Here is a 12,442-nt window from a genome sequence, read left to right on the forward strand (position 1 = left end):
TAGAACATAGATGTAGAACAGTGCAGCACTGGAGCAAGCCCTTCAACCCACAATTCTGTGCCCAACATGACACCAAGACCAACTCTTTTTACACATTATACCTACTTTACCTACACACAATCCATATCCCTCCATTCCTTGCATATATTCCACCGGGTGGCGCCACCAGCCCTGGCTCCCTCGCCAACAGTCTGTCTGTCCTTTCTTCTGTTTTTGTTATTTTAAGTATGTGTTAAAGTATGTTTTAGTGTTTCTTGGTTTGTTTTATGTGGGGGGGGGGGGGGGGGGGGAATTGGGGGAAATTTTTTTCAATCTCTTACCTCGACGGAGATGCGACTTTTCTCCGTATCGTATCTCCGTCCCCACTGCGGCCTAACATCGAGGAGTCGGCGGCCTTTCCTGGAGACCGGCCCGGCGCTTCATGCCGCGGGCGCGGTGCGGATTGTAACATCGCGGAGCTTGCGATCCTTTGCTGAGGATCGACTGTGGAGAGCTCCAACCGCGGGGCCTGTGGACTTTAACATTGTGAAGCCCGCGGTCTCTGGTAAGAAGAGGCCGACTCGGGAGCTCCATGCCACGGAGAGAGTTTCAACCATCCTGATGCCGGAGTTTGGATCATCCCAACGCGAGGGCCTCGGACAGTCGGCAGCGGCGACTGCGGACGGTTCAACAGCCCCGACCGCGGGTGAAGAAAGAGGAAGTTGATTGAACTTTATTACCTTCCATCACAGTGAGGAATGTGGAATCCGCTGTGGTGGATGTTCATGTTAAATTTTATTTCATGTGGCTGTGTGTCTTGTTGAGTTTGACTTAGCATGGCTGTGTGGTAACACAAATTTCACTGCACCTTAATTGGTACATGTGACAATACATTGATCTTGAAATCTTGAATCTTGATATGTACATATGACTACCCAAAAGCCTATTAAATGCCATTATCATATCTGCCTCATCCACATACCCTGGCAGTGTGTTCCAGGCACCCACCACCTTCTATGTAAAAAAAGCTGCCCCGCAAATTCCCTTTAAACTTCGCCCCCCCTCACCTTCTCCGATATCTGATTTTTTTCCATCCTGTGAAATAGTTTCTGACTATCTACCCTACCTATGCCTCTCCCCTCAATCTCTGGCATTCCAGAGAAGACAATCCAAGTCTGTCCAACCTCTCCCTGGAGCTGATACGCCCCCTTAATGCAAGCAACATTCTGATGAAATTGGTTTAATGGCATCATGTTTGCAAAACAAAGTCATTCACTGTATACCCGGAAAACACGACAATGATGAACTAATACCCAACTAATGACTCAATGCCAAGTAAACAGATGTTTTGTAAGTGGACGAGTTATTGATCATGCAGATGCCATTGACCTGAATAGTGCAAAAAGTTGGAACAGGTTCATCACCATTGCATCGCGTCTGAAGTAGGACAGAAAATTATAAGTTATAATTTTAATCCAGGGAAATGTCCATACTAACTCATTTGGTTGTCAGGATGCAAATCATTTTGGTCTATCATAAGGCCACACGTGAATTACAGAGTTAGGCCAATCAGCCCATCAAGTCTACTCCGCCATTCAATCATGGCTCATCTACTTCCCTCTCCATTCTCCTGCCTTCTCCCCATAAGCCCTGACCCCCGCACTGATCCACAATCTATCAGCCTTCTGTGGCAAATAGTTCCACAGATTTCTCTGACTAGAGAAATTCTTCCTCAACTCTTTCTTGAAGGACCGACCTTTAATTCTGAGGCCGTGACCTCTAGTCCTAGACTCTCCCACTAGTGGAAACGTCCTCTCCACGTCCACTCTATCCAAGCCTTTCACTATTCGCTACGTTTCAATGAGGTCCCCCCTCGTCCTTCCCAATTCCAATGAGTAGCGGGCCAGTGCTGACAAACGCTCATCGTATGCAAAACCCACTCATTCCTGGGATCATTCTTGTAAACCTCCTCTGGACCTTCTCTGGAGCCAGCACGTCCTTCCTCAGATATGGGGCCCAAAATTGCTCCAAATGCGGCCTGACCAGCGACTTATGGCGCCTCAGCATCACATCCCTGTTTTTGTTGTATTCTCGCCCTCTTGAAATAAATGCTCGCATTTGCGTTTGCCTTCTTTACTACCGAATCGACTTGCAGATGAACGTTTTGGGAATCCTGTGCCTGCTCTCCCAAGTCCCTTTGCACCTCCGATTTCTGGATTCTCTCCCCATTTAGAAAATAGTCCAGTCCTTTATTCCTACCACCAAAATGCCTGACTCCACACTTCTCTGCCCACTCTCCCAACCTGTCCAAGTCCTTCGGCAGAGTCCCTGCTTTCTCTACGCTACCTGCCCCTCTACCTACTTTTGTATCATCTGCAAACGTGGCCACAAAGCCTTCAATCCCCTCGTCCAAATCATTAATATACAACGTGAAGAGCAGAGGCCCCAGCACCGACCCCTGCGGAACTCCGCTAGTCACTGGCAGCCAACCAGAAAAAGCCCCCTTTATTGCCTCTCTTTGTCTTCTGCCATCCAGCCAGCCTGTTATCCATGCTGGTACATGCCCTTTCATTTCCTGCTCTTCCATCCTGCCCTTAAATATACTTGGACCATCTCCGACATCTCCCTACCGTTTCTGGACCTCACCATCTCCATCACAGGAGACAGACTAGTGATCGACATCTACTACAAACACATTGACTCCCACAGCTATCTGGACTACACTTCTTCCCACCCTGTCTCCTGCAAAAAGTCTATCCCCTACTCCCAATTCCTCCGTCTACGCCGCATCTGCAACCGGGATGAGGTGTTCCACACTACAGCATCAGAGATGTCCTCATTCTTCAGGAAACGGGGCTTCCCCTCTTCCATTATAGATGAGGCTCTCACTAGGGCCTCCTCTATAACCCGCAACTCTGCTCTTGCTCCCCCTCCCCCCATTCGTAACAAGGACAAAATCCCCCTTGTCCTCACCTTCCAACCCATCAGCCAGTGTATCCAACAAATCATCCTCCAACATTTCCGTCACCTCCAACGGGATCCCACTACTGGCCACATCTTTCCATCCCCTCCCCTTTCTGCGTTCCACAGAGACCATTCCCTCCGTAACTCCCTGGTCCACTCGTCCCTTCCCACCCAAACCACCTCCTCCCCAGGTAACTGCAGGAGATGCAACACCTGTCCCTTTACCTCCCCCCTCGACTCCATCCAAGGACCCAAACAGTCTTTCCAGGTGGGACAGAGGTTCACCTGCACCTCCTCCAACCTCATCTATTGTATCCGCTGCTCTAGATGTCAACTTCTCTACATCGGCGAGACCAAACGCAAGCTCGGCGATCGTTTCGCAACACCTGCGCTCAGTCCGCCTTAACCAACCTGGTCTCCCGGTGGCTGAGCACTTCAACTCCCCCTCCCACTCCCAGTCTGACCTTTCTGTCATGGGCCTCCTCCAGTGCCATAGTGAGGCCCACCGGAAATTGGAGGAACAGCACCTCATATTTCGCTTGGGCAGCTTACAGCCCAGCGGCATGAATATTGACTTCTCTAACTTTAGATAGCTCCCCTGTCCCTCTCTTCCCCTCCCCCTTCCCAGTTCTCCCTCTATCTTCCTGTCTCCACCTATATCCTTCCTTTGTCCCGCCCCCCTGACATCAGTCTGAAGAAAGGTCTTGACCCGAAACGTCACCCATTCCCTCTCTCCTAGAAGCTGCCTGACCTGCTGAGTTACTCCAGCATTTTGTGATGCCCTTTCATATCGTGGGCTCTCATCTTCCTTAGCAGCCTCACGTGTGGAACCTGATCAAAAACTTTCTGAAAACCTAGGTAAACAACATCCACTGACTCTCCTTTGCTATTTACTTCTTCAAAGAATTCCAGCAGATACATTATCAAGATATCACTTTCACAAAACAAGGCTGACTTCAGCCTATTTTATCATGAACTTCTAAGTACTCTGGAACCTCGTCCTTTATAATGGACTAAAATCTTATCATCCTCTGAAGTCAGACTAACCGACATACAGTTTCCACTATTCTCCTTTGCTCCCTCCTTGTACAGTCGAGTAATCTTGGCAATTTTCCGATCGTCTGGAACCACTCCTGACTCTAGTGATTTTGATTGTAAGTGGAGCACAGGAGCCCATTTGGCCCTTCCGGTTCACACTGGCACTGTTCAGAGCAACTCACCAACTCCACCCACTGGCCCTTTCTCCATCGGTTGCAATTTTTTCTTCTCTGTACATCGATTCAACTCTCTTTTAGTATTAGTGATAAGACGATGGAGAAAAGGGAACACTAGGAACTGTTGGGAAAGATTTGGAGAGAAAACATGAGTGAGGAAGAAGTATAGGTTGTTAGAGGGTATTCAGTTACTTGTCACCGGGTGCGCTACCAGCTTTAACTGCCTCGCCAACAGGCTGTCTGTCCTTTCTACTGTTTTTTATTATTTTAAGTATGTGTTAAAATATGTTTTAGTGTTTCTTGGTTTGTTTTATGTGGGGGGTGGTGGGCGGGGGGGGATTGGGGGAAACTTTTTTCCAACCTCTTACCTCGACGGAGACGTGATTTTTCTCCGTATCGTATCTCCGTTCCCACTGCGGCCTAACATCGAGGAGTTGGCGGCCTTTCCTGGAGACCGACCCGGTGCTTCATGCCGTGTGCACGGCACAGACTTTAACATCGTAGAGCTGCCATCCTTTGCCGGGGATCAACTGTGGAGAGCTCCAACCGCGGGGCCTGTGGACTTTAACATCGTGAATCTGTGGTCTCTGGTAAGAAGAGGCCGACTCGGGAGCTCCATGCCACGGAGAGAGTTTCAATCCATCCCGACGCCGGAGTTTGGATCATCCCGATGTGAGGGCTCGGACATTGGACTGTCGGCAGCGGTGACTGCGGACGGTTCAACAGCCCCGGCCGCGGGTGAACAAAGAGGAAGTTGATTGAACTTTATTACCTTCCATCACAGCGAGGAATGTGGACTCCGCTGTGGTGGATGTTTATGTTAAATTTTATTTTATGTGGCTGTGTGTCTTGTTGCTTTTCACTTAGTATGGCTGTATGGTAACTCAAATTTCACTGTACCTTAATTGGTACATGTGACAATAAACTGATCTTGACTCTTGAATCTTATGTTTGAATTTCTTGTACCCTCCAGCATTGTGTCAACTCAACTCAAATCTTAGAAGAATATGAATTGGTGTCCAATGGAACGGCAGGAATGAATGTTGGTCACTTTTCTGCTGTAGTCCTTTACCACGTCTTACAAGGAGACTGCATACTCCGGCACCTTTTGCCAGCACCTGATTACTTCCTCAACTTCATCTTTCACATGTACCATAATGAATCCAGGAACCTCACCAGAACAGGTAAGGAAAACATTCTCTATTCCGCTTTTCTTTCACTGTTGGACTGAACAGAGGCATTGGGCAGGGAAGTTAGAGCTGGGGCTCCAGCTGCAACTTTGATCCAGAGCATTAAAAGTGATCTTTGATGAATTTAAAAGAGAATTGGATAGAACTCTGGGGGTGAGCAGAATCAAGGGATGTGGGGGGAAGGCATGCACGGGTTACTGATTGTGGACGATCAGCCATGATCACGATGAATGGCGGTGCTGGCTCAAAGGGCCAAATAGCCTCCTCCTGCACCTATTTTCTCTGTTTCTATGTTTCCAAGTGGACAACTTCATTTCCACATTGCAGTGCAGACTTCTGCAATGTCCTTCAGAGGCAAGATCAGGAGTCAGCCCATTGAGACTTGCTGCTTTTTCAATAAATAAATAATAATCATAATAATAATAATATGCCTTTATTGTCATTGTACGAACAGTACAACGAAATTAGCAGTGCTACATCTGAAACAGTGCGACAGTGCAAATCTTCCAAAAACAATCGCACAAAGATAGGAACCAACACAACAAGTACCAATATCAATAAAAACCAATAAAAACTAATAAATAATAAATGAGTTTTGCACCTAAGATGCTGTATATATTTTTAAAAAGTGCAAAGAAAGTGAGAGTCACATCACATCAAGGGCGGCATGGTAGCGCAGCGGTAGAGTTGCTGCTTTACAGCGAATGCAGCGCCGGAGACTCAGGTTCGATCCTGACTACGGGTGCTGCACTGTAAGGAGTTTGTACGTTCTCCCCGTGACCTGCGTGGGTTTTCTCCGAGATCTTCGGTTTCCTCCCACACTCCAAAGACGTACAGGTATGTAGGTTAATTGGCTGGGTAAATGTAAAAAATGTCCCTAGTGGGTGTAAGATAATGTTAATGTACTGGAATCACTGGGCGGCACGGACTTGGAGGGCCGAAAAGGCCTGTTTCCGGCTGTATATATATGATATGATATGATAAGTCAAGTATTTCCATTCACAGTTCTTATGGCCCAGGGAAAGAAAGTGTTTTTAAGTCGGTTTGTTCTGGCCCTTAGGCTCCTGTAGCGCCTCCCAGAGGGCAGGAGAGCAAACAGTTCATATCCTGGGTGTGTACTGTCCTTAATTATATTTCTGGCCCTGTTTAGACAACGTGAGCTGGAGATGTCCTTCAGAGAAGGTAGTGGACAGCTGATAATTTTCTCTGCTGTCTTAATAACCTTCTGGAGGTTATTATGCAAGTATTCTTGCTATTGAGGGCGTGCAGCGTAGGTTTACTAGGTTAATTCCCGGAATGGCGGGACTGTCATATGCTGAAAGACTGGAGCGACTAGGCTTGTATACACTGGAATTTAGAAGGATGAGAGGGGATCTTATCGAAACGTATAAGATTATTAAGGGGTTGGACACGTTAGAGGCAGGAAACATGTTCCCAATGTTGGGGGAGTCCAGAACAAGGGGCCACAGTTTAAGAATAAGGGGTAGGCCATTTAGAACTGAGATGAGGAAAACCTTTTTCAGTCAGAGAGTTGTGAATCTGTGGAATTCTCTGCCTTAGAAGGCAGTGGAGGCCAATTCTCTGAATGCATTCAAGAGGGAGCTAGATAGAGCTCTTAAGGATAACGGAGTCAGGGGGTATGGGGAGAAGGCAGGAACGGGGTACTGATTGAGAATCATCAGCCATGATCACATTGAATGGCGGTGCTGGCTCAAAGGGCCGAATGGCCTCCTCCTGCACCTATTGTCTATTGTCTAAAATGATGGCTGCGACATTTCCATGGTCCACCTTCGTGCCCCATCTTTTCCTTTCATCACTGATTAGAAATCCACCCCAGGACTCCCCCCCCCCCCCCCTTCTTCTCAGCATTCATCCTGTCTTGATCCCAGGGAGGAAGGAGGCAGCAGAGAGTGGTGGACGTTGTCTGTCACCGGTACTGACCTCCCCACTGTGAAAAGGGATCTACAGGAGGTGCTACTTCAAAACATGCAACGGAAATCATCTGAGACCCAGACCACCCTGGTCACGTTCTCTTTTCAGTAGAACGTACAGGAGCCTGAGAGCCATGACTTCCTTGAATAGCTTCTTCCCAGCAATCCTTTGGCTCCTGAACCATCCTGCATCACACTAAACACAACCAGACCTCAGCACCAAACTACTGTGGACATTGCATTACCAAGGCTGCACTGATTATTTTTGTCTTGCACTATCGTGGTCTCGTTTACCAAAGAATAATAATTGGAGTTGTTTTGTACATGTGTGGGGGTGGGGAAAAGTTCACAGTGTGGGCTTGGTGGGAGGAACAGGAAATCTGATTCAAGTGGCAGACGGTGGGACTGTATGAATGCAAAGGCTTCCTCCTTTCATTTCAGAACTTGAAGACTTGATGAATAAAATTGGTTTATCTCATCGTAACCACGAAGATCCAGACCACGGGCATAGTGAAAGTTATTCGCAAGGGAGTGATAGCGAAGAAGGTCATGACCACGAGGAAGAACATGACCATCGTTCCCATCAGCTGTCAAACCACAGCCAGGAAGAGAAGGAGGATACTGCCTGGAACATGGTAACGTGACACACCTTGCGGCATTTCTCTTCTACCAATTCAGGGCGGTCACGGTGGTGCAGCGGTAGAGTTGCTGCCTTACGGCGAACGCAGCGCCGGAGACCCGGGTTCCATCCCGACTACGGGTTCTGTCTGTACGGAGTTTGTACGTTCTCCCTGTGACCTGCGTGGGTTTTCTCCGAGATCTTCGGTTTCCTCCCACACTCCAAAGACGTGCGGGTTTGTAGGTTAATTGGCTGGGCAAATGTAAAAATTGTCCATAGCGGGTGTAGGATAGTGTTAATGTGCGGGGATCACTAGCCGGTGGGCCGAAAGGGCCTGTTTTGACCTTGTATCTCTAAACTAAACTAAACTAAATTGTTACTGCCCGACTCTCAGGACACCCAGCCTGAGCGGCTTCAGGGTTCCATGATGTGTTATCACGTCCCGATGAAGCCAGACTTATTAGGGGAACCCTTGGCCAAACTGGTTTCACAATGCGGAACGGTCAAGTTCCAGTTAAATGTTCCCGGAGCCAAGCCAATAAAGGCTGTTGCAATTGGTTTCACTGTCCCCTGGGTTCAAGGGATGAAACCTAGGACAGGATTTCCAACGTGACCACAACACAACAGCTCTTCCTTGGATTCTGCATGTAGAAATTACAATCAATGCAGACTACAGTACTTACAAGCTGTTGTAAGTGTGAAGTTAATTGTTCTTGGCAGGGGCAAAAACTTGCCTTTTTAAATAGTGCAAAATGAGTAGTTTAGTTTACTTTGGAGATACAGCGCGGAAACTGGCCATTTCGGCCCACCGGGTCCGCGCCGACCAGCGATCCCCGCACATTAACACTATCCTACGCCCACTAGGGACAATTTTTACATTTACCAAGCCAATTAACCTACAAACCTGTACGTCTTTGGAGTGTGGGAGGAAACCGAAGATCTCGGAGAAAACCCATGCAGGTCACGGGGAGAACGTACAAACTCCGTACAGACAGCACCCATAGTTGGGATGGAACCCGGGTCTCCGGCGCTGCATTCGCTGTAAGGCAGCGTCTCTACCGCTGCGCCACCCTCCATCCATCCATCTGCCAATCAGCCCTCCCCCTCCCCCCCTGCCTCTTTATCTATATCCACCTATCACTTGCCAGGCTTTATCCTGCACCTGACAGTAGTTCAGGACTGCTCTCTGGTTGCAGAAGGATGGTTCAGTCACCATGTAACAGCTGGGAACAGCAGTCAACATTTCACGTCAATGGTTTTTCATCAGAATCCTTCCTGAAATGTTAATTCTACTCCTCTCTCCACAGATGCTGCCTGACTTGATGAGTTCTTCCAGCATTTTCTGTATTTATTTCCCTGCTAAATACATTCTGTGTGAATGAGATGCAGATAAATAATTTCAGGCTTACTTGGTTCAAGTGGGAGATGTTCATTGCCCCAAATGTTTACCGTTTTAATAACCTGGTAGTTGAGTCAGGTAAAGTTGAGTCAGGAGATGTAACACCTGTCCCTTTACCTCCCCCCTCGACTCCATCCAAGGACACAAACAGTCTTTCCAGGTGAGGCAGAGGTTCACCTGCACCTCCTCCAACCTCATCTATTGTATCCGCTGTTCCAGATGTCAACTTCTCTACATCGGCGAGACCAAGCGCAGGCTCGGCGATCGTTTCGCTGAACATCTCCGCTCAGTCCGTCTTAACCTACCTGATCTCCCGGTGGCTCTGCACTTCAACTCCCCCTCCCATTCCCAATCTGATCTTTCTGTCCTGGGCCTCCTCAATTGTTAGGGTGAGGCCCAGCGCAAGTTGGAGGAACAGCTTTCACTTGGGCAGTTTACACCCCAGCGGTATGAACATTGACTTCTCTAACTTCAGAAAGCCTTTGCTTTTCCTCTCTATCCCCTCCCTCTTCCCAGTTCTCCCACTAGTCTCCCTGTCTCCGACTACATTCTATTTTTGACCCTCCCCTACCCCTGACATCAGACTGAAGAAGGGTCTCGACCCAAAAACGTCACCCATTCCTTCTCTCCCGAGATGCTGCCTGACCTGCTGAGTTACTCCAGCATTTTGTGTCTACCTTTGAGTCAGGATCTATAGTTAGAGGCAGGAAACATGTTCCCAATGTTGGGGGAGTCCAGAACCAGGGGCCACAGTTTAAGAATAAGGGGTAGGCCATTTAGAACGGTGTTGAGGAAAAACCCTTTTTCAGTCAGAGAGTTGTGAATCTGTGGAATTCTCTGCCTCAGAAGGCAGTGGAGGCCAATTCTCTGAATGCATTCAAGAGAGAGCTAGATAGAGCTCTTAAGGATAGTGGAGTCAGGGGGTATGGGGAGAAGGCAGGAACGGGGTACTGATTGAGAATGATCAGCCATGATCACGTTGAATGGTGGTGCTGGCTCGAAGGGCCGAATGGCCTACTCCTGCACCTATTGTTTATTGTCCATAGAACATAAAACAGTATAGCATTGGAACAGGTCCACAATGTCCATGCTAAACACGATGGCAAGCTAAACTAATTTCCTCTACCTGCACATAATCTCTATCTCTCCATATCCGTCTGTCTATCTATCTGGAACCCAAAGAACCAGTATCTGACCACCAGAGGGCAATGCTGTACTATAATATGGTTTTGTAGATCGAAGAGGAAGACCATTTCTGGCAGAAATATTTGCTAAAGCTTTTATCTTATTTGAAGAACCAAAAAGAGTTTGTTCCACACATAGCTCAGATCTACAGAAATAACTGAAATTAATGTCAGGACAAACAGAATCAGAAAATATGAATAGAACCACAGTCATAGAGTGATACAGTGCGGAACATGCCCTTCAGCCAATTTTCCCACATGTCCCAGCTACACTAGTCCCACCTGCCCACGTTTGGTCCATATCCCTCCAAACCTGTCCTATCCATGTACCTGCCTAACTGCTTCTTAAATGTTGGGATAGTCCCTGCCTCAACTACCTTGTTCCATACACCCACCACCCTTTATGTGAAAAAGTTACCCCTCAGATTCCCATTAAATCTTTTCCCCTTCACATTGAACCTATGTCCTCTGGCCCTTGATTCCCCTACTCTGGACAAGAGTCCCTTTGCATCTACCCGATCCTCCCATGATTTTATACACCTCAATAAGATTATCCCTCATCCTCCTGCGCTCCAAGGAATAGAGCCCCAGCCTATTCAACCTCTCCCTATAGCTCAGACCCTCTAGTCCTGGCAATATCCTTGTAAATCTTCTCTGTACCCTTTCCAGCTTGACAGTATCTTTCCTATAACATGGTGCCCAGAACTGAACACCATACTCGGCTTGTACTCGCTGGAATTTAGAAGATTGAGGGGGGATCTTATAGAAACTTACAAAATTCTTAAGGGGTTGGACAGGCTAGATGCAGGAAGATTGTTCTCAATGATGGGGAAGTCCAGAACAAGAGGTCACAGTTTAAGGATAAGGGGGAAGTCTTTTAGGACCGAGATGAGAAAGTTTTTTTTCACACAAGGAAACATAGAAACATAGAAAATAGGTGCAGGAGTAGGCCATTCGGCCCTTCGAGCCTGCACCGCCATTCAATATGATCATGGCTGATCATCCAGCTCAGTAGCCTGTACCTGCCTTCTCTCCATACCCCCTGATCCCTTTAGCAAAAAGGGCCACATCTAACTCCCTCTTAAATATAGCCAATGAACTGGCCTCAACTACCTTCTGTGGCAGAGAATTCCACAGACTCACCACTCTCTGTGTGAAGAAATGTTTTCTCATCTCGGTCCTAAAAGACTTCCCCCTTATCCTTAAGCTGTGACCCTGGTTCTGGACTCCCCCAACATCGGGAACAATCTTCCCGCATCTAGCCTCTCCAACCCCTTAAGAATTTTATATGTTTCTATAAGATCCCCCCTCAGTCTTCTAAATTCCAGCGAGTACAAGCCCAGTCTATCCAGTCTTTCCTCATATGAAAGTCCCGCCATCCCAGGGATTAATCTGGTGAACCTTCTCTGTACTCCCTCTAAGGCAAGAACGTCTTTCCTCAGGTTAGGAGACCAAAACTGCACACAATACTCCAGTGGAGTGGTGAATCTGTGGAATTCTCTGCCACAGAAGGTAGTTGAGGCCAGTTCATTGGCTATATTTAAGAGGGAGTTAGATGTGGCCCTTGTGGCTAAAGGGATCAGGGGATATGGAGAGAAGGCAGGTACAGGATACTGAGTTGGATGATCAGCCATGATCATATTGAATGGCGGTGCAGGCTCGAAGGGCCGAATGGCCTACTCCTGCACCTATTTTCTATGTTTCTATCTTAGGCAGTTATTCCTCTTCTCCAGCTAGCCTCTCCTGCGGAGTTCCACAAGGCTCCATCCTAAGCCCCATTCTCTTCTCTCTATACATGCTCCCCCTTGGCCAAATAATTCAAAGGCATGGCATTTCTTTCCACTGCTATGCCGATGACGCTCAGCTTTACCTCCCCCTGAAACCCAACAACCAGTCAAATTTAAACAGCCTCTTACACTGCCTTGAGGACATAAAATGTTGGATGGCACAGAACTTCCTCCA

The 12,442-nt window shown here is 47.7% G+C and overlaps 1 protein-coding gene across 2 annotated transcripts in view; it reads left to right on the forward strand.

Moving 5' to 3' along the window:
• Nucleotides 1-12,442, forward strand: part of slc39a4 (solute carrier family 39 member 4) — a 48,987-nt gene that overhangs the window by 16,182 nt on the left and 20,363 nt on the right. For both annotated transcript variants that reach the window (XM_078425813.1, XM_078425822.1), the window contains exons 3-4: nucleotides 5,131-5,341; nucleotides 7,720-7,913. In XM_078425813.1, coding sequence (XP_078281939.1) covers nucleotides 5,131-5,341; nucleotides 7,720-7,913 — 405 coding nt within the window. The remainder of the gene's footprint in view (nucleotides 1-5,130; nucleotides 5,342-7,719; nucleotides 7,914-12,442) is intronic.

Source organism: Rhinoraja longicauda, chromosome 2 (assembly GCF_053455715.1).
Source record: "Rhinoraja longicauda isolate Sanriku21f chromosome 2, sRhiLon1.1, whole genome shotgun sequence".
NCBI classification, from domain to species: domain Eukaryota; kingdom Metazoa; phylum Chordata; class Chondrichthyes; order Rajiformes; family Arhynchobatidae; genus Rhinoraja; species Rhinoraja longicauda.